The sequence below is a fragment of the Narcine bancroftii genome, chromosome 5 (assembly GCF_036971445.1).
Source record: "Narcine bancroftii isolate sNarBan1 chromosome 5, sNarBan1.hap1, whole genome shotgun sequence".
NCBI lineage: Eukaryota > Metazoa > Chordata > Chondrichthyes > Torpediniformes > Narcinidae > Narcine > Narcine bancroftii.
This window is the reverse complement of record NC_091473.1, coordinates 252697446-252720147: the sequence shown is the minus strand read 5'-3', so window position 1 is coordinate 252720147 and position 22702 is coordinate 252697446. Positions and strand designations below refer to the sequence as shown.

Sequence of the window (22702 nt, the reverse complement as noted above, 5' to 3'; positions counted from 1 at the left end):
TGTGCACACGTGTGCAATGCACATGTTCCTGTCATAAACACACACGTCATGCACGTATGCCATGGACCCGCACACACATGGGATGGATGCTCCCAGGGAATGCTCGCACAAACAAATGTAATGCACACACCTGTATCGCACACATGCAATACACCCACCCTGGTCGTAGAGCAGTCCGGGATTTCGGGTGATCCGGATTTTGGTCCGTTCATCTGTGTTCCCTCCACTCACCTCTTTCTTGTCTCCCCCCCCCCCCTTGAAAAAGGGCTGAGGTAGGTCGGGTCGGGCTCCCTGAGCCTCTCTGCATTTTGACTACAATCACAGTCTCAACTGCCTCTCGCGTTTCAACCCTCCCCCACCCCCACCCCGTTTTACTCGGCTCCCGACCTCTGGAGAACTGCCTGGCTGCACATTAAACACCGTGCGGGATCACCCCTCGCCCCTCTGAGTCCGGGACATCCCCCTCCCCCAGGTCTCCCCCCATCCTCCGGGTCTCCCCCCATCCTCCGGGTCTGGGACACCCCCCCCAATCCTCCGGGTCTGGGACACCACCCCCCAGTCCTCCGGGTCTGGGACATCCCCCCCCCCAATCCTCCGGGTCTGGGACACCCCCCCCCCCAATCCTCCGGGTCCGGGACACCCCCCCCCCCCAATCCTCCGGGTCCGGGACACCCCCCCCCCCAATCCTCCGGGTCCGGGACACCCCCCCCCCCAATCCTCCGGGTCCGGGACACCCCCCCCCCCAATCCTCCGGGTCCGGGACACCCCCCCCCCCAATCCTCCGGATCCGGGACACCCCCCCCCCCCAATCCTCCGGGTCCGGGACACCCCCCCCCCAATCCTCCGGGTCCGGGACACCCCCCCCCCAATCCTCCGGGTCCGGGACACCCCCCCCCCAATCCTCCGGGTCCGGGACACCCCCCCCCCAATCCTCCGGGTCCGGGACACCCCCCCCCAATCCTCCGGGTCCGGGACACCCCCCCCCCCCAATCCTCCGGGTCCGGGACACCCCCCCCCCCAATCCTCCGGGTCCGGGACACCCCCCCCCCCCAATCCTCCGGGTCCGGGACACCCCCCCCAATCCTCCGGGTCCGGGACACCCCCCCCCAATCCTCCGGGTCCGGGACACCCCCCCCCCCCAATCCTCCGGGTCCGGGACACCCCCCCCCCCCAATCCTCCGGGTCCGGGACACCCCCCCCCCCAATCCTCCGGGTCCGGGACACCCCCCCCCCCCCAATCCTCCGGGTCCGGGACACCCCCGCCCCCCCAATCCTCCGGGTCCGGGACACCCCCCCCCCCCAATCCTCCGGGTCCGGGACACCCCCCCCCCAATCCTCCGGGTCCGGGACACCCCCCCCCCCCCCAATCCTCCGGGTCCGGGACACCCCCCCAATCCTCCGGGTCCGGGACACCCCCCCCCCAATCCTCCGGGTCCGGGACACCCCCCCCCCCAATCCTCCGGGTCCGGGACACCCCCCCCCCAATCCTCCGGGTCCGGGACACCCCCCCCCCCCCAATCCTCCGGGTCCGGGACACCCCCCCCCCCCAATCCTCCGGGTCCGGGACACCCCCCCCCCCAATCCTCCGGGTCCGGGACACCCCCCCCCCAATCCTCCGGGTCCGGGTCCGGGACACCCCCCCCAATCCTCCGGGTCCGGGTCCGGGACACCCCTTCCCCTTCCCCTTCCCCTTCCCTCTCTCCCTCTGTGTCCGGGACACCCCTCGGTGCATTTAAACCGGCTCAGCGGCTCTTTAAGAGGTGGGTGGGATTTGCGGGCTGGGATCAGATGACCGGGGGGGGGGGTTGACTTGGAGCGGGTTGGCAGATGAGGTGAGTTTCTGAATGAATGGGTCAGCCCTGAACGCTGCGTTTACCTATTCCCAGTCTCTTCCCCTCCCCACCCTTTTAACTTTTTAGACCAGGCTCTGAGACCGCGCACCCCAGGGTTGCGCACAGTTTCGTGGCTGGGGCGGGCGCGGAGTTCGGCTGGATGAGCGGGGGGGTCCGCAGGCGCTGGAGATGCGCAGACGCGCTGGACTGGAGAAACTCAGCCGGCCAAGGCTGGGCTCCTGAGTTCAGAGGTAGGTAGGTTGGTGGGGAGGGGGAGGGGGAGAGAGAGAGAGAGAGAGGGGGGGGGGAAGGGGGCAAGGTGGTGGTGGGGAGGGAGGGGGAAGGGCAGCAGGGGGGAGGGGAGGACGGACAGAGACTTGGAGGAGGGGGTCCACCCACTGAAGGAATGAAAGATGAAAGACTACAGATATTGTGATTGTGGTTTTAAAAACTCAGGAACACTGGAGGAACTCAGCCGGTCTCGCAGAGTCCACAGGAGGAAATGAGGGGGGATTTGATAGAGGTGTTTAAAATTATAAGGGGATAGACAGAGTAAATATAGATAGGCTTTCTCCACTGAGGGGAGGTGAGATACAAACCTGAAGACCTGGGTTAAGGGTGAAAGGGGAAACACGAGGGGGAACTTCTTCACACAGAGAGGGGTGGGACAAGCTGCCAGCTGAAGTGGTGAATGTGAACTTTGAAAAATAATTTGGACAGGTACAGGGATGCAGTGTTAATTTAGGTGCCAAAATGACAACAAGGTGATCTCATGAGACCTGGCCTTGGTGTATTTGGCATTGTATAATTGAGAGCCAATAGTGGGACCATGAAGGAGGATGACCGGTTGTGGAAGAAACCAATTCATTGCATGTCCAGAACAGCACTCAGGAGGGGGGCGGGGTGGGCGTGGAGGGGGGGGGGCAGGGCCCGCTGCTGCCACACGGAGTGGCCTCGTGAGATTCCGGAGTGGCGTTCCGGTGAGGTCCAGCAGCACTCCTCACCTGGACAGGTCAATGGATGGGAGAGGTATGGAGGGCTATGGAACGGTGTGCAAGTCAGTGAGAATAGCATCAGAGTAGAAGGGCCAAAGGGGATGTTCTGTGCTGTTCATGGCTCTCTGAAGCCCCTTTCACACTTGTCAGTGATGCTACTTTAAAGTGGCAAGTGTGAAAGCAAAATCTGCTTAACGCCGACGTAGGATGACGTCATCTCACGCCGGAGATTGCCGGCCTCGACCCCTAATACAATTCCCGGGGTTTACAGACGCCAGTGTTGAGATCAGGCAACTGTGAAATGGGCAGCAACATTTCAGGCACTTCCAATTAAAGGTAGAACATTGTCAGACTCTGGCTTTAACTTACTCTTAATTTAGTCTATGTGTAGTCTGAGTCCAGCGCGTTCTTTGAATGAAGTGATAGGAGAAGGTATTCGGTTCAACAGTCAATTTATTACACAGCACAAGAATAAAACTTAACAGAGCTCTGGGTCACTCATTAGTTCATAGGTCACCTGCACAGTGAGCTACTCCCCAAGACTGACCCCTATTGTCCAGTTGGTTCAGTTTATATAGGTCAACCTTATCATACAGAACAAAAGTTGGCTTCCTTTGCTAGATTTCATTATCATACAGAACAAAAGTTGTCTTCCTTTGCTAGATCTTTTTGCATAAGGGTTATCACAAGTCATCTCCTGTTTTGCAGATATCTGGGGTGTAGCACTCCCCTCTTAATCCTCCAGGCCAGACTATCCTGTTGTGTTGATCAGAAATTAATTCATCCCCAGATATTTCTAATCACCATTCTGTTCTTGTCTGGCCAATTTCTGCTGTTCTCTTTAACACCTCCTCCTGCCTTAATCTTCCTCCTAGACTGGTTTTCCATTGCCTGTTTCTTGCAGGCCATTCTTTGTTCTGATCTGGCCTGTGTCTCCTGTGCTACTCACCACCTCTCCTTTAGTTTGAGCATTCCTCCTAAATCGTTTTATGCATTTCCTCTCCCTGTATTTTGGAGCAGAAAATTTTGCTCAGCCAACTTTGCTCCATGCTGTGATTGCCACTTAATCACATTCCTTTTTCCCTGAACCATGCAGTAAATATACACTTATTAATTAATCATTTATTTCATACTGTTTTAACCCCTAGATTCCAACAACAGACCAAACGCTGGGGATAGACCCTTGCAAGTGTGACAGCATTCACTGTCCTGGTTAGGAGTGGTCTAGTGTGAAAGGCCAAACCGCCGTTCCTATCCCGGGACACTGAACGGCTGGTTTAGTGGGATGCAAGTGCGAAAGGGTGGGAGCCACTTAGCGGCACTACAACTCCCAGAAGGCGAAGAGTTCAGATTGTCAGACTTGAGCCCTTCGTCAAGATATGAGTGAAAGCAGGCAGGCATCTAAATTAAAAAGTTGTGGAGAAGGGAAGAATGTTCGAGATGGGGAGGGGGGGAGGGGGACAGGTGTAAATTGGATGTAGAGAGAGGTGAGAATTGATCGGGGAAGGGAATGCAGAGCTGGAGGAAAGGTGTGGATGATATGGTTATATGGAATACAGCACTGTACAGGCCCTTCAGCCCATGAGGTTGTGCCAACCCATGTACACCTCTACAACAATCCAGTGCTCTGCGGTTAGTAAGGAATTACTTAAGGTGGTATGTGAGTGGATAGGAAAAGGTTGAGAACCACTGATTTAATGCTTCCACACTGTTTTTTCCTCTCTGTTTTGCACAGTTTGTGAACACTTCTTTATATGTGTGCATGTATCTTTTTGAGTTCAGTAATTCTGCTTGTCCCACATGAAAAAGATTCTGGGGGGGGGTGGGGGAGGTTGATGTCATTTATAAACATTTAGGCATACAGCAGGGAAACAGGCCATTTCAGCTCACGAGCCCCTGCTGCCCAATTAACCTACAATCCCAGGAGGAAACCGGAGCCCCCAGGGAAAACCCACACACACACTGGGAGTACAAATTCCTTACAGACAGCGCAGGATTCGAACCCCCGGTCCCGATTGCTGGCGCTGTAAAGACATTGTGCTAACCGTGCCGTCCCATCTCATGCTATAGACAGGGTACAGAGGAGATTTACAAGGATGTTCCTTGATTGGAGACGTGCCTCATGAGGAGAGGTTGGCTGAAATTGGTCCTTTCTCCTTGGAGTGACGGAGGATGAGGGGGTGACCTGATAGAGGTGCATGAGATGACTGTCATGTACGTACTCTATGCCCATAACTGGTTCGATGCCAACTGGGAGTTGTAGTGCCGCTATGTGACTCCCACCCACCCCCCTCCCCAGAACCAGCAGAAAGGTTTGTCTGTCTTTTAGGTGGTCGACCTCTGTGACAGCCTGGTCCAGGGCACTGATGAGATGGTAATAACAAGTGGTGTCCAGTTCGACTTTGCGAAGGTGAAGTTGTGCTTCGGCCTGTTGGAACCACGTTTCATGCTCACCTGTCCAGAAAGGTGGCAGCTTCACGGCGATGGCTGCAGAGTCCACGTTCAGGACCTGTCAGGGTCACTAATTGTGGCCACTGGAATCGCAGTGGACAATGGCGCCATCACACGCTGGCGTCAGCGCACGGCCGGGTTTGACACCTTCTGGGAGTTGTAGTGCCGCCATAGCACCACTGCAAGTAACCTCGTACCTGTTGGCCGGTGCTGCTCCCTCTGCCCCTTTCGTCCTGTCCTGTCCAGACACCTGTCTGCTTTTGCTCATACCTTGGCCAATGGCCCAGGCCTGAAATGTAGGGCGACTCTTCACTGAGTTTCGCCGGCAGGCTCGTGTGTTCCCTTTTGGCGCCTCCCTCCGCATCTGCTCCCCCTTTGTACTTGTGAATCGCCTGCTTTTTATTTTAATTCAACTATGGCTCCTGACCCCAAGTGGCGACTGACCGTTGTTCTCTGCAGATGCTGCCTGGCTTTCTGAGTCCCTCCCACAGCGTGAATATACGTTGATTAAACTAACAATGCGCTGTTTGACCTGATCAAGGCTAACAATAACGTGCCACAATTACAGCAATCATGGTGTACAGATTAGCTCGTAATCTGGCATGCAGTAAAGACAAAATACCAATACAACGATTCGAGCACAAGGCTGAGATGAGGGAGATAAGGTGAACGGCCTCCAGTCTGCTGAGAGTGAGACGAGAAAGTCTGCAGACACTAGTTGTACTCAGCATGCAGAAATGCTGGAGGAACTCAGCCGGTCTCGCAGCATCCACAGGAGGTCAAGATATAGAACCAGTGTTTCGGGCCTGAGCCCTTCCTAAGGGTATAAAGTAAAAAAGCAGGCAGGCACCTGAATTAAAAGGCTGGGGAGAAGGGGCAGGGGGAGGAGCACGGATCCACAATCAAAAGGTGTTGATTGGACATGGATGGGAGGTCAGGGGAGAGGGAAGTTGACTCTGTGAATGCAGAGCTGGGGGAAAGGAGTTGGGGGTGGAGAGAGTTAGATGGGAAAGTGGGGGGGGGGGGGGATGGTTAACAGAAACTGGAGAAGTCAATATTAATGCCATTTGGTTGGAGGGAGTCCAGAGAGAAGATGAGGTGGTGGCCCTCCAATTTGCCAGTGGTCTAATCTGGCAGTGCATGAGGGCCACAGACGGACACGTCAGCAAGGGAATGGGATGGGGAATTGACTGGCAACTGCGAGATCCACGCTGAGGCGCTCAACGAAGCGATCTCTCAGCCTATCCGACGTAGAGGAGACCACAGTGGGAGAATCGGATGCAGTACGGTCGGATGACGCACCCCCCCCCCCCCTTTCACTGCAGATTCACAAGTGAAATGTTGCTTCACTTGGAAGGACAGTTTGGGGCCTGGAAGACAGGAGGTGTGGGCTCAAGTGGAGCATCTCCTGCGGTCACAGGGGTAGGTGCCAAGGGGCCGATTGGAGGGGGAGTGGACAAAGGAGACACTGAGGTAGGGGTCCCTGGGTGGGATCAAGTCAAGTTTATTTGTTGTTACGTACCATTAACCTTGCAGAGTACAGTGAAAAACAAGATAGTGTTTCTCTGGACTGTGGAGCTAGTTATTTTCATGGATAAATTATGTCAGAAACTTTTTAATAAATATCACTTATAAGTATCATGTTACATGTGCTAGCCCAGTGTCTTTATGGCTTGGAGGAAAAAGCTGTCTCGTAATCTAGTTGTGAGGACCCAAACGCTTTGCTACCTCTTCCCGGATGGCAGGAGGGAGAACAGATTGTGGGAGGGGGGTGTGGAGTCCTTCACGATGCTTTTTAGCTTTCCGCAAACGGTGGCCATTATAAATGTCCCTCCTGGCAGGGAGAGAGACCCCAATGATTTCCCTCAGCATCCTTTACTCTCCACTGCAGGGACTTGCGTTCTGGGATGGTGCAGTTCCTGGACCAGGTGGTGATGCAGTTACACAAGATGCTCTCAATGCATCACCTGTAGAATGTAGTGGGGGTGGAGGATGGACTTTCCTCAACCTCCGCAGGAAGTAAAGGCATTGTTGGGCCTTGGCAATGGATCTGGTGTTGGGGGACCAGGATAGATCCTCTGCCAGGTGCATGCCAATAAATTTGGTGCCCTTGACTACCTCCATGGTGAAGCTGTCGATGGTCAGCGGAGAGTGGTCTGCCTATCCCCGCCAACACCCCCACCCGGCTCTCCTAAAGCTGACCACCATCTCCTTTGTCTTGTTGACGTTCAGGTGTAGGTTGTTGTCTCCGCACCAGTCGGTTAGTATTTGTCTCTCCTCTCTGTAAGCTGACTCATCGTTCTTGCTGATTACCCCTACCACGGCCAGCGAACTTGATGACATGATCATGAGGTGGGTGGGGGAAAAGGTTGAGGAGGATGTGTCGGATGCCAGAGCCTCTTGCTTCAACAGGCTGATACGGTTTTCTGGTCGGAAAGAATCGCGCTCTGCTTTTGGGACTTTTCACTCACTCACTTAAATGGGCTTCATTTTATGGTGCTTAACCTGTTTGGCCAAATGGAAACATCCCTGGCTGCTTGGAATTGAGATAATGACCTGAAAGATTAAAGTTGCGAAATAAATTGGTCTTTGAACAATAGATAAGTTGTTACAGCACAATCTCCCGAAGGCCAGGGGACTAGGAGTAACTTGTAACAGATAAGGTTTTGACTTGAGGACACTGTGGTGGGAACACTCACTTTTGCCACACAAGGTGTATCCCTTGTTTGTCCTCACTCCGCACCCCTAGCCCCTCACTCCCCTCATTAACCGCTGCGGGCTGCTGAATTATCTATGTGTTTGTATTTCTGCTGTTAATTCCTGTAGGATTGAAGCTCTGTTCTTGTACCTACTGCACGATTTGGGTGACGTACGAACTATTGATTCCAGGTGCTGATTTGGTTCCAGATGTGATGGCGAAAGAGTCGGTGTCCAGATCATCGTTCCCGCGGTTGGTGAGGAAGCTAGATTCTGCTGGGCTAGAGGTCGGTGCCCTGTGGTTATCCTTTTAATCTGGGATCTGCCTCCGTCCGTCGCCTCCACCTCTCCCAGAGCCCACCACACGGGCTTTCTCCCGCTCTTCCCCTCCCTGCCCTCTTGTCCCTCAGTCTTGATGAAGGTTGACCGTTTTGCTGCTCAACCCACTGGGTTTCTTCAGCGGATTGTGTTTGGCGAGACGCTGGTGGAGTTCGTCTGGGCTCCTGTCAGACCCAGCTCTTCCCTGTGTACCTTCCCTCCTGATGGGAGACAGACAGAGGATTCTTGCTCTGTTTTCTAGGAAGGAGTTATTGTCATGTAATATGACATTTAGAACGTAACATACATGAAGCTCTTTAACATTTGTCCACCGTAAGACAGAGAGTCGCCACTTTGCCCAGCGCCCCTCGCAGAAAACTGCAGCACCTGGTATACCTGGGCAGTCTCCCCTCCAAGTACTGACCAGGCCTGAGCCTGCTTAGCTTCTGAGATCAGACAATCTCAGAAGACGTATTCAGGCTATTAGGCTTCTGTGATAGGGTTAGGGTTCTTAAATAAGACGTAGGAGCAGATTTGGCACATCGAGTCTACCCTCCTGTTTAATCATGAGTTGAACCATTTCCCCACTCGGCCCCACTGCCCAGCCCTCTTCCCCCTTAACTATTGATGACCTGGCTGATCAAGAACCTATCAATCTCTGCCTTAATAACCTGGTCTCTATAACCACCTGTGGCAACAAATTCCACAGATTCACCACCCTCTGGCTAAAGAAATTCCTCCACATCTCTGTTCTGAGTGGGTGCCCTACTCTCCCACCCACCCACAGGGTTACCCAGCCAGAGGAGGGAGTGGTGGGCACTCTCCCACCCACCCACAGGGTAACCCTGCCAGAGGAGGGGACGGTGGACACTCTCCCACCCACCCACAGGGTTACCCAGCCAGAGGAGGGGATGGTGGACACTCTCCCACCCACCCACAGGGTCACCCTGCCAGAGGAGGGGACGATGGACACTCTCCCACCCACCCACAGGGTCACCCTGCCTATTAATTAGCTGAATAACTCCAATCTCCTGGCTTTATCTTTTCTGTCCCAGGAAGGAAGAGGAGAGAGCACTGGGCGGAAGTCCAGTTTGCAGGCAGTGGCAGCGAAGACTGGTGAGGACTGTGGTGCTACGCCCATTCCTGTCCGCGTCACCTCGAGGGTGAGGCCACCCACTCATCTCTACAAATTCACAGTAAGGAAAAATACCCTTTGGGCCACATTCTCCCTGCTGCCTACCAGTGCCACTCCCATTGGCCTCCATGTGACCCATGTTCCACTAAACCCCAAGGTGCAGGAGCTGCACCAGACCATTCAGCCCATCGCATCTGCTCTGCTTTCTCCCCATAACCTTTCAACTGTATTTTGTCAAGAACCTGCCCACAACTATCTAATACCCTTGAGCCCAGCATCTGCAGATTTTGATGTCTATCAGCGTTGACTATAAATATACCAAATGGAGGTCTCCACAGCAGTTTGTCTGATTCCAGGGATTCTCCACCCTCTGGGTGAAAAAATGTCCCCCCATCTCTGTTCTAAAATGACTTTCTTTTATTCTGAGGCTGCACCCTCTGGTCCCAGACTCTCCCACTGCTGGAAACAGGCGGCACGGTTAGCACAACGCTGTTACAGCACCAGTGACACAGGTTTGAATCCTGTGCTGTCTATAAGGAGTTTGTACGTTCTCTCTGTGTCTATGTAGGTTTCTTCCCACTCTGGTTTCCTCCCACTCTTCAAAACATTCTGGGGATTGTAGGTCAATGGAGTGTAATTTGGCAGTACGGGCTCTTGGGCCAGAAGGGGCTGCTACCATGCAGTATGTCTAAATTTAAAAGAGAAATCTTCCCCACGTCCCCTCTCTCCAACTCTTTTTAATCTCGCCTATCAAAGTCCTTGTCTAAATATCCTTTAAGACAGCCGTTCTCAATGGGGGCCCTAATTCCACACCCACCACCACCCACCAATTGAAGTAAAAGCCTTGTTTTCACCTCATGTGACGTAAATATTTTTGCAATGTTTCTTTATGTAGTCGGTGTGTTGTTATGTGTGGATAATAAAGAACTACATTTCCCATTAGGCAATGCACGAGGTTGGCGCTGGAACAAATAGACTATGACAGAAGTCGAGTGGGTTCTTGGCTCCGGCAGCTCGAGAAAGAGAGAGAATCAGCAGGTCAAACAGTGTCCTTTATGTAGCAAATATTTTCTCCTATTTTGATGAAGGGCTCAAGCCCGAAACGTCGGTTATGTATCTCTGCCTTGGCTACATAAAGGACACTGTTTGACCTGCTGAGTGTTGTGTTTTTTAAGTTCAACCAACGATGTCCACAGAATTCTGAATTTTACCCCTTAAACCCACGCAAGGTGGTTGTTCTTCAAGGAACAAATGTGACAGTCTGTGGGAGAAAAGTACAGAAAAAGCTGAACCTTGGCTGCTTCACAGGGAAGGGGGCCCATAAACTCTGAGCAGGGAGGAGGGGTGGGAGGCAGGGAGGAGGGGTGGGAGGCAGGGAGGAGGGGTGGGGAGGCAGGGAGGAGGGGTGGGGAGGCAGGGAGGAGGGGTGGGGAGGCAGGGAGGAGGGGTGGGGAGGCAGGGAGGAGGGGTGGGGAGGCAGGGAGGAGGGGTGGGGAGGCAGGGAGGAGGGGTGGGGAGGCAGGGAGGAGGGGTGGGGAGGCAGGGAGGAGGGGTGGGGAGGCAGGGAGGAGGGGTGGGGAGGCAGGGAGGAGGGGTGGGGAGGCAGGGAGGAGGGTTGGGGAGGCAGGGAGGAGGGTTGGGGAGGCAGGGAGGAGGGTTGGGGAGGCAGGGAGGAGGGGTGGGGAGGCAGGGAGGAGGGGTGGGGAGGCAGGGAGGAGGGGTGGGGAGGCAGGGAGGAGGGGTGGGGAGGCAGGGAGGAGGGGTGGGGAGGCAGGGAGGAGGGGTGGGGAGGCAGGGAGGAGGGGTGGGGAGGCAGGGAGGAGGGGTGGGGAGGCAGGGAGGAGGGGTTGGGGAGGCAGGGAGGAGGGTTGGGGAGGCAGGGAGGAGGGTTGGGGAGGCAGGGAGGAGGGTTGGGGAGGCAGGGAGGAGGGTTGGGGAGGCAGGGAGGAGGGTTGGGGAGGCAGGGAGGAGGGTTGGGGAGGCAGGGAGGAGGGGTGGGGAGGCAGGGAGGAGGGGTGGGGAGGCAGGGAGGAGGGGTTGGGGAGGCAGGGAGGAGGGTTGGGGAGGCAGGGAGGAGGGTTGGGGAGGCAGGGAGGAGGGTTGGGGAGGCAGGGAGGAGGGTTGGGGAGGCAGGGAGGAGGGTTGGGGAGGCAGGGAGGAGGGGTGGGGAGGCAGGGAGGAGGGGTGGGGAGGCAGGGAGGAGGGGTGGGGAGGCAGGGAGGAGGGGTGGGGAGGCAGGGAGGAGGGGTGGGGAGGCAGGGAGGAGGGGTGGGGAGGCAGGGAGGAGGGGTGGGGAGGCAGGGAGGAGGGGTGGGGAGGCAGGGAGGAGGGGTGGGGAGGCAGGGAGGAGGGGTGGGGAGGCAGGGAGAGGGGTGGGGAGGCAGGGAGGAGGGGTGGGGAGGCAGGGCGGAGGGGTGGGGAGGCAGGGCGGAGGGGTGGGGAGGCAGGGCGGAGGGGTGGGGAGGCAGGGCGGAGGGGTGGGGAGGCAGGGCGGAGGGGTGGGGAGGCAGGGCGGAGGGGTGGGGAGGCAGGGCGGAGGGGTGGGGAGGCAGGGCGGAGGGGTGGGGAGGCAGGGCGGAGGGGTGGGGAGGCAGGGCGGAGGGGTGGGGAGGCAGGGCGGAGGGGTGGGGAGGCAGGGCGGAGGGGTGGGGAGGCAGGGCGGAGGGGTGGGGAGGCAGGGCGGAGGGGTGGGGAGGCAGGGCGGAGGGGTGGGGAGGCAGGGCGGAGGGGTGGGGAGGCAGGGCGGAGGGGTGGGGAGGCAGGGCGGAGGGGTGGGGAGGCAGGGCGGAGGGGTGGGGAGGCAGGGGGGTACTGTCATCCAAAAGAAAGGTTGAGAATGGCTGGGTTAAGCATTGCATTTGTCCCCACGTCTCCCACATCCTCTGCAGTTTGTTCGATTATACCCATCCGAGTGGGGACGAAGGTGGTCCTCTGGTCACCTTGAGCTTCTTGCCCTCTTTCCCCAAATCTCACCTGGGAATGATTCCGTAACCAGCAGAGGCCAAGGGTGGAATCTCCACCAGCCTCAGCTAGACGGGCTGATGTAAACGAACTCTGACTGTTGATGAACAGACCTGGGTAAATGGGAGTGTTGCGCGATCAGATGTGCCATTCACTGATCAGGTTTAAGAAAAATCACGAGGGATGGATAGGGCGAAGAGTCGCAGTCTTTGGGTTTAAAACTGGAGGGTACAGATTTAAGGTGATGAGGGTGAAAGCTTTTCACTCAGAGGGTGGCCCGTGTCTACGACGAGCTGTTAGAGGAATTTTATAAATGATGTGATAACATTTTATAAATTTAGACATGCTGTGCAGTAACAGGCCCTTTCGGCCCATGATCCTGTGCTGGCCAATTAACCTACACCTCTGGTACGTTTCTGAAGGGTGGTCGGAAACCGGAGCCCCCAGTGGAAACCCACTCAGTCTTGCAAACTCCTTACAGACAGCACAGGATTCGACACCACACCCCCCCCCCCCTCCCCACTGGTCCCGATTGCTTGCGCTATAATTGTGTTGTACTAACCGCTAAGCTTACTGAACTGGATGCGATGGAAATGGCTACAAATGACAGTGTTGAGAAGGATGTGGACCAAACGCCGGACTAGCCCAGAATGCCGACTTGATCAGAGTGGAGAAGATGAACTGAAGGGCCTGTCCTGTGACCTGGGTCTTTAATTTCTGCGTCCTTGACGTTTTCCAGCAGAGGGCAGCAATGGCTCCTGGAATGCATGGATGTGACAACTTGAATCAAGGCATCAAGCAACGTAGCTGATTCAGGCTTGTTTGTAGGGAGGGATTGATTTGCGATCATTCTTCTGTTCCTGCAATACGGTTCTTGGAGTGCCTGATGTTGGAGAGGGTTTAGAGAGGAGGTTTGCAAGGATGATTCCGGGAATGAAAGGATTATTATTTACGAGGAGCGTTTGGCAGCTCATTGGAGTTTAAGAGAATGGGGCTGCGGGGGGAGGAAAAATCTAATTGAAATGCTTCAAATATTGAAAGGCGTGGACAGAGTAGATGCAGAAAGGTCGTTTCCCATGGGGAGAGAGTCTAGGACAAGAGGGCACAACTTCAGGATTGAAGGGCATCCACTTGGCAAAGAGATGCGGAGGAATGTCTTCAGCCAGAGGGCGATGAATCCGTGGAATTTATTGTGGAGGCCGAGTCATTGGGTGTGTTTAAGGCAGAGATTGATAGGTCAAACCATCAGCTGCCTGAGCTCCAGTTCCAAACCTCCGACACGATCAGGAAGCCTTCAGTGCCCTTGGCACCCTCTTGCATCCTGGTTTCAACACCTGGTTTCAGCCAGTCTCCAGCAGCCCACAGCCTGCATGGGTTCCTCGCCTCGAGTCGGCAACTGTTGTAGAGCCGCAGAGCCCCTCACTGGTCCTCCGTCACGGACACCGTCCTGTGGGTCTTCTCCACTGATCCTCCTCAAAGTAGGGGGGGGGGGAAGGAGCGGGTAGGTGTTCTGTTTTCTGCTCCCCTGCGCTAGTCCTCCCCGGAATTTGCAACCCCTTGAGTCCGCTGCCGATCATAGGCACTGCCTTCTTGGGCACAGACCCCGGGAACATGGGATTTTCAAATAAAACCACCGGCCATTTAAAAAACGTGCATGGAGCTGATGGCACCACCCTTGCCTATATTTATTGGGAACTGATGAGCCAGTGCGGACAAAAAGCCATTGATCTGAAACATTCATCCTGCTTCTCTCTCCATGGATGCTACCTGACCAACATTCAGGTTTTTTTCTTGTATACAAAATCAAGCAGGCTTTGTCCACTGAGGGTAGGTGAGAAACAAGCCAGAGGGTTCAAGGGACCATTAGGGGGAACTTCTTCACGCAGAGTGGTGAGAGTGTGCAAAGAGTTGGCAGCTGGGGTGGTGAATGCGGGCTCAGTTTTGACATTAAAGAAGAATTTGGACGTGTACGTGGATGGGAGAGGTATGGAGGGCTATGGACTGGGTGCAGGTCAGTGGGACTAGGCAAAAAAATAGTTTAACACAGACTAGAAAGTTAAAGTTCAGATTTATTGTTAGAGCACATGCATGAGAATCACATACAACCCTGAAGTTCTTTTTCCTACGGGTGAGGGAGAATTAACACTTAGCGGTAGAGCAAAAAAACTACTCAAAAGATGCATGCACATGTAAACAAATAAAGAAATGTAAACAAACTGACTGCAATAAAGAGGGAAAAAAAATCAATAAAGTGCAAAAGTAAGAGTCCTTAAATGAGGAGTTTGTCGTTGAGGAGTCTGATAGTTGAGAACCACTGTTTTAATCGTCCCTAATTGACTCGTTATGTGCACGGTTTCAGAGCTCCAAAGGAAATGGGCCAATGACAAATTTTCTCAAGCAAAATATTTCAGTAACAATTAGGTCTAGAGTATTGGTTCTCAACCTTCCCTTCCCACCCACACCCCACCTTAAGCAATCCCTTACTGATCACAGAGCACCGATTGGAGAGGGATTATTTAAAGTGGGAAGTGAGTGGAAAAAAAAGGTTGAGAACCACTAGTTTAAGATGTCACACCAAACCTCCAAGAAGGACCTGTTTCTGTTCTGTAGTGTTCTATGTTTCGATGTGATTGGGATTGTGAGCAGTGTTGTAACAGTGGGCGATTGTCCTCCGAAAGCTGGGCAGAGGGGTGGCTAAGGGACGAATGCTGACCTGATGCTTCTCCTACCACAGACTGATGGAGTGAAGCAAACTTCAGGGAGGTCAAGTGTGCTGCAGGGAGACTTGGTAAGGGAGCTGCCAGTTGGGAAGATCAAACCGATGGAGCTGAGAGCTTCCAGACTGTCCAAGAAAAGAAGCAAGACATTCCAGGTGAGTTGTCACTTCTCGAAGGGTTGGAGGGCAGGTGGGAGGTGCTTTCATGAACACGCACCCTGCTACTCTCATCCAGGGCACTTTACAGCACTCCTCAAGCCCTTCAACATCTTGGAAGGGGTACAAAGATGAGAAATAAAATCGGGGGGTTGGGGGGGGGAGTGGATGAGATTGTGGGAAAATAAATGATTCACTTAAATCAATTTCAACCATTTTCTTTCCACTTGCATACCACCTTAAATAATCCCTGCCATCAGTGCTCTGTGATTAGTAAGGGGATTGCTTAAGGTGGGTGGAAAGCAAAATTTTGAAAAACACTGTTCTAATTGTACCTCATTGACTCGTTATGTGCACGGTTTCATAACTCCAAAGGAAATGGACCAATAACAATTTTTCTCAAGCAAAATATTTCAGTAACAATTGGGTCTAGAGCATTGGTTCTCAACCTTCCCTTCCCACTCACATACTACCTTAAGCAATCCCTTACTAATCACAGAGCACCTATGGGATGGGGCAGTGGTTCTCAACCTTTTTCTTTCCACCCACATACCACTTTAAATAATCCCTATGCCATAAATTTACCATATTGAGGAATTCAGGATTGAAAAGGCTTGGGAATTGGAACTTGCAAGACCCTTATCGGAGGACTATGGGACAAGAGTCTTAAGTTGGTGAAAAATATCTTCAATATGTGCCTGACATTCATTAATCCAATTCAAAGTGGTTCATTGTGTTCACGTGTCCAAATATAAGATGACTTTAATCTTTTCTAATATTAACCCTACTTGTGACAGATACAAATCTGATATTGCTACATTGACACGTATGTTTTGGTCTTGTCCATCCTTAGAAATCTATTGGAAAGAAATTTTTAATATCTTTTCAACTGTATTTCAGGTGGAATTAAGACCCAATCCAATAATTGCTCTTTTCTGTCTTTATCCAGTGCAGTGGAAAGGGACTAAGTTTATAATGTTTGAAGTTTTATCTTGATAGATATTTAGATATAGATCTATGTGATGTTGTATTTTCAGATTCATTCCCTTAGACTTTATTTATTACAAAAAACCAATTAAAAAAAAAAAAGATTGAAAAAGAAAGAGTGATGGGGGGGGGGGGTGTTCATGGGGAACTGGCACAGAAGAGGAGATAGGCTATGATAGATAAGTCATTTTGAATGGCGGGACAGGATAGAGGGGCTGAGTAGCTGACCCCCGCTCCCAGTCCTTGTGACTGACCAGAGGAAGCAACTGACAGGAGCAAGCTGGTCGGAAATGAGACTTTGTGATTCTAAATGACAGTGCGACGTGTTTTGTATCAACACGCCCGAATGTTACTGTAGTCCCCAGCAATGAAGATCGAGCCTCTTTTTTTTGCAAAGGAAAATTGAGTGCATTCCTTGGAATTTGAATGAATGAAGTTGACCTTGTTCAAACAGAAAAATATAAAGGGGCTTGACAGGGTAGGATGTTGGGATGTTTTCACCATGAACAAGAGAAATTTGAAGTTGCTTGATTGTCCCAAGAGTGGATTGAATAATTGGGAGCAGATTCTGCAAAACTGCGGCTGAAACTTCTTCATTGTGAAATAGGTCTGAGTGGCCCCAGTAAATCACAGTTGAGTACATTTTCGACCCTTTTGTTTTTGCACCCTGTTCAAAGTTTCTGGGCCCCTTCGCTGTTAAGCAGTCAAGTTTAGTCGGTTTCTAGTTAGAAGTAGAACACGAAAATCTGCAGACACTACGGTTGAAGTAAAAACACAAATGTTGGAGAAACTCAGCAGGTCAAACGGTGAACTTTAGATTTCATATTTATGTCAGAGGACATACATGACATCAAATACAACCTTGAGATTCTTTTTCCTGCGGGCAAGGCAGAATGACCACTTATTGGCAGTGCAACAAAAAGTACTATAAACAGATAACGAATGTAAACATACAGAGAGAATTTAAAAATATCAATAAAGTGCACAAGCGTCCTTAAACGAGTCTCTGATTGAGTTTGTTGTTGAGGAGTCTGATGGTGGAGAGGGTGCAGCTGTTCTTGAACCTGGTGGTGCGAGTCTTGTGGCACCGATACCTCTTTCCTGATGGCAGCAACGAGAACAGAGCGTGTGCTGGGTGGGGTGGGTCTTTGATGATTGTTGCTGCTCTCCGAAGGTAGAGTTCCCTGTAGATGTTCTCGATGGTGGGGAGGGTTTTGTCCGTGATGTCCTGGGCTGTGACCTCTATCTTTTGCAGGGCTTTGTGCTCACGGGCATTGGTGTCCTCATTACCAGATCGTGATGCAGTGGTCAGCACACTTTCGACCACACCTCTGTAGAAATTTGGCAGGGTTTCTGGTGTCATACCAACCCTCCGCAAACTCCTGAGTCAGTAGAGGCTCTGACGTGCTTTCTTCTCGATGCCACTGGAGTCCGATACAGTGACTCCAAAGAACTTAAATTTGCTCAAACTTTCCACCAGTGATCACTGGATCGTACACCTCAGGTTATCTCTTTCTGAAGTCAACAATCAACTCCTTAGTTATGGTGACATTGACTGCAAGGTTTGTACAGCAAAGATGAAGATACATAAACCAATGTTTCAGGCTTGAGCCCTTCAGTAAGGTGTTATCGGTGATATAAACGTGGGTTGGCTGAATGAGGTGCATGTAATCCGTGAGCACTTCATGAATATACATTCCATCTTGGCAATTTCCATCCAGAAGACAACATCAACCTATCCAATCTTCACTAGTCCCTTCCCCAGGTCTCTCTTGCTCCTTATCCTTCCCTTCCTCCACTTCCCCACACCCTTCCCTTCCTTCTCCTGTCTCAGCACACTGTCCCCTTACTTCTCAGCTCCTTTCTCTTCCTGTTGCCCATCTACACCCACCTCCTACCTGTTAGCCTGTTCTCCTCCCGACTGGATTAAAAATATTTAATGATTTCAGTCTGTGGCCCCTGTTGAGAATGGCTGGCTGCACTATATAATATTTCCATGCTGGTATCTGTATGTGACCTTGGGGTGACCGAGCAGAGATACAGGCCCTTCAGCCCATATAGTGCAATGTGATTATTGAGATGATTCAAGGACAGTTTATTTTCTGCTATCAGGCTCCTAAATGAGCCTCACACAATTGATGTTGTCTTTGATCTGTTCTCTCTCTCTCTCTCTCTCTCTCTCTCTCTCTCTCTCTCTCTCCCTCCCCCACCTCACCACCCCCATCCCCTGCAGTTTTGAAAATGTTGTATGATGTATGGGGTGATTAACTGGATTTTATCCAGAACATTTAGTGTAGCGGTTAGTGCCACGTCTTTACAGTGCCAGCGATTGGGACGGGGTTCAAATCTTGCGCTGTTTGTAAGGAGTTTGTACGTCCTCTCCATGTCTGTGTAGGCTTTCCCCTGGGGCTCTGGATTCCTCCCACTGATCGAAACGTATCGGGAGTGTAGGTTAATTGGGTGGCACGGACTTGTGGGCCTGTTACTGTGGTGTACGTCTAAATTTTAAAAAATTTTTAAACGTGACAATGAACTGGAACTAATGGAGAAATTTTTTTTGCATTAATCCTGCATTTCTCTGGACTTTCCCCACTAACTTTTTACCAACCGTGGAGTTCTACAGGACAGAATCAGGCCCAGCTTCTCCATGCCGAACCACATGTCCTTCTGCTGTCGTCCCACGTGCTCATGCCCCTCTCATCCATCTACCCATGTTTCGTAGCTAATACCCCTGCCTCTAACACTATGTCTGCAGCTCATCCCATGCTCCTCCAACCACCCTGGGACTGAAGAACTATCCCCTCACATCCCCTCTAACTCACACTGTCTCGCCTTGTATTTCCACCCTAAATGCTGGACAAACTCAGCTGCTCTCACGGCGTCCATTGGAGGTAAAAATATATTACCGACGTTTCGGGCCTGAGCCTTCCCTCAAGGTATGAGTGGAAAAGATATGAGTGCTCTGTAAGGGATTACTTAAGGTGGTTTGTGAGTGGGGGGAAGGCTGAAAACCACCGATTTAATAGCACAGAAACCATTCAGCCCATGCCAAATTATTCTGCCTAGTCCCATCGACCACCTGAACCATATCCCTCCCATCCACGTACCTATTGTTAGGTCTGCTTTGTTCGTGAATGAGTGAGTCAAACACCAGACTGAGTCGAAATCAAGGTTCTTTGTTCTTTATTGCCGGATTGTAACACTTGCAACTAACAGTGTTAGTTGGAGAAGGCGCATTCTTCCGTTATCAGCAAGTGGTGTTTTTTATATACCTTAGGATACGTACTTAGTAAATTATCATACCATGACATTGTCCAATGAATAAACTGTTGCTGTCCCTCTCTGCTAGCCTCCTGCACATCAATTTGTCATCCCCACTCTTATCTTGAGAGTACAAGGTCACAACTGCATCTTGTTATGGCCCAGCACTGGGTGACTCCTTCTACATTCCCAGCTCATGATGTTTTTACCTAACACTATCCAAATTTCTTTTGCATGTTGAAATCGAACCCCAATCCACCACCTCTGTTGGCAGCTGGTTCCACACTCTCACTGCCCTCCGAGCCAAGAAGTTCCCCCTGAATGATCCTCTCAAATATTTCACCTTCATTCCCACGTACTCACCCAACCTCAGTGGGGGAAAAGCCTGTTTGCCTTTACCCGATCTAATTTTGTACACCTCGATCAAATCTCTGACACTCCAGTGGATAAAGTCCTTGCCTATTCCATAATTCCCTATAACTCAACTCCTCAAGGCCCAGCAACATCCTTGTAAATTTTCTCTATCTTACTTCAGTTGTAAACCTTTGTTTTTACAATTACTTGTGGTCACTATGTTAATTTTGGTTAGTGTACTGAAACACTCCAAAGACCATGGAATCCTTGGATAGGGGAGGGGATTTTCATTACTTTCAAGGTCAGTACACCAAAAGATATCGTGGCCTCAGTATTTTTATTTGTCAATTTTTTTTGATGTTTTTATCATGCACGCTAAAAGATCAGTTTGAACCACCTTCTAGAAATTAGTCTGGGAAGCTGATAGAAGTATCTGGGTGTTGGGAAATGTTACATTTCTCTTGGTTTCACAGATGCCTGGAGTACAAGTAGGGTCTGAGGTGGTTCTCTTTTTTTAAATAATATTTTATTTTTCACACTGTGAACCATATCAACCAAAATATGTACAAACCTATCTCATTAAATTTACACAGTGGTCTTTTCTCCCTTTTTTTCCACCTTTTCCCTCCCTCCCCTCTACCCACCCCCCTCCAAAACCCATAAATTTTCAAAATTTACAATAAAACCATAAAACAATATCTTCACACAAAGGAAAATAAACAAGAAAAATGCATCATCTATTCATTACAAATCAGTCGTTTTGTCTTCTTATCATTTTAATTTTAATTTTAGGGGATGGAGGTCGTAGCCAAGCTCTCTCTGATGTGTTCCATGTACGGTTCCCAAATTTGTTCAAACATTGTGACTTTATTTTTTAAATTGTATGTTATTTTTTCAATGGAATACATTTATTCATTTCCATGTACCATTGTTGTACTCTTAGGCTCTCTTCCATTTTCCAAGTTGACATGATACATATTTTTTCCTATCACTTAGGCTATCATAATGAATATTTTTTGCACTTTATCCAATTTGAGGCCTAATTCTCTACTTCTTATGTTACTTAAAAGAAATATCTGTTTTTTTTTGGTATGTCGACTTCAACGCTCGTGTCGGCAAAGACTCAGAAACCTGGCCAGGAATCCTGGGCAAGCATGGCGTCGGCAAGTGCAACGACAACAGGTGCCTCCTGTTGGAGCTCTGCGCAGAACAGCGGCTTGTCATTACAAACACCCTTTTTCAGCAGAGGGACAGCCTTAAGACCACCTGGATGCATCCCCGATCCAAACACTGGCACCTCCTGGACTTCATCCTGGTGCGAGAAAGTGACAAACGAGATGTGCTCCACACCAGGGTCATGCCTAGCGCGGAATGCCACACTGACCACCGGCTGGTTCGCTGCAAGCTCAACCTTCACTTCAAGCCAAAGCCCAGGAACAATAAAGCCCCCAGAAAGAGGTTCAATGTTGGAAAACTGCAGTCAGACGAAGCGAGAGGAAACTTCCAGGCAAACCTCAAAGCAAAGCTCGACGTTGCAACCCGCCTCACGGACCCGTCCCCTGAAACCCTCTGGGATCAGTTGAAGACTACCATACTGCAATCCACTGAAGAGGTACTGGGCTTCTCCTCCAGGAAAAACAAGGACTGGTTTGACGAAAACAGCCAGGAAATCCAGGAGCTGCTGGCAAAGAAGCGAGCTGCCCACCAGGCTCACCTTACAAAGCCGTCCTGTCCAGAGAAGAAACAAGCCTTCCGTCGCGCATGCAGCCATCTTCAGCGCAAACTCCGGGAGATCCAAAATGAGTGGTGGACTAGCCTCGCCAAACGAACACAGCTCAGCGCGGACATTGGCGACTTCAGGGGTTTCTACGAGGCTCTAAAGGCTGTGTACGGCCCCTCACCCCAAGTCCAAAGCCCGCTGCGCAGCTCAGACGGCAAAGTCCTCCTCAGCGACAAGATCTCCATCCTCAACCGATGGTCAGAACACTTCCAATCTCTTTTCAGTACCAACCGCTCAGTCCAAGATTCCGCCCTGCTCCAGCTCCCTCAACAGCCCCTAAGGCTAGAGCTGGATGAGGTTCCCACCCTGGATGAGACATATAAGGCAATCGAACAACTGAAAAGTGGCAAAGCAGCAGGTATGGATGGAATCCCCCCAGAAGTCTGGAAGGCTGGCGGCAAAACTCTGCATGCCAAACTGCATGAGTTTTTCAAGCTTTGTTGGGACCAAGGTAAACTGCCTCAGGATCTTCGTGATGCCACCATCATCACCCTGTACAAAAACAAAGGCGAGAAATCAGACTGCTCAAACTACAGGGGAATCACGTTGCTCTCCATTGCAGGCAAAATCTTCGCTAGGATTCTACTAAATAGAATAATACCTAGTGTCGCTGAGAATATTCTCCCAGAATCACAGTGCGGCTTTCGCGCAAACAGAGGAACTACTGACATGGTCTTTGCCCTCAGACAGCTCCAAGAAAAATGCAGAGAACAAAACAAAGGACTCTACATCACCTTTGTTGACCTCACCAAAGCCTTCGACACCGTGAGCAGGAAAGGGCTTTGGCAAATACTAGAGCGCATCGGATGTCCCCCAAAGTTCCTCAACATGATTATCCAACTGCACGAAAACCAACAAGGTCGGGTCAGATACAGCAATGAGCTCTCTGAACCCTTCTCCATTAACAATGGCGTGAAGCAAGGCTGTGTTCTCGCACCAACCCTCTTTTCAATCTTCTTCAGCATGATGCTGAACCAAGCCATGATAGACCCCAACAATGAAGACGCTGTTTACATCCGGTACCGCACGGATGGCAGTCTCTTCAATCTGAGGCGCCTG

At 51.4% G+C, this 22702-nt stretch overlaps 1 protein-coding gene across 2 annotated transcripts in view; it reads left to right on the top strand.

Moving 5' to 3' along the window:
- Positions 1 to 1856: 1856 nt before the first annotated feature.
- The window catches only part of LOC138765210 (uncharacterized), a 36372-nt gene continuing 15526 nt past the window's right edge, over positions 1857 to 22702 (top strand). The window contains exons 1-4 of one of the 2 annotated variants that reach the window (XM_069942154.1): positions 1857 to 2083; positions 8168 to 8232; positions 9349 to 9489; positions 15124 to 15261. In XM_069942154.1, the coding sequence (XP_069798255.1) occupies positions 1993 to 2083; positions 8168 to 8232; positions 9349 to 9489; positions 15124 to 15261 (435 nt within the window). In that variant the 5' untranslated portion in view covers positions 1857 to 1992. Of the gene's footprint in view, positions 2084 to 8167; positions 8263 to 9348; positions 9490 to 15123; positions 15262 to 22702 lie in introns of both variants that reach the window. The other variant, XM_069942153.1, reaches the window with a different exon arrangement.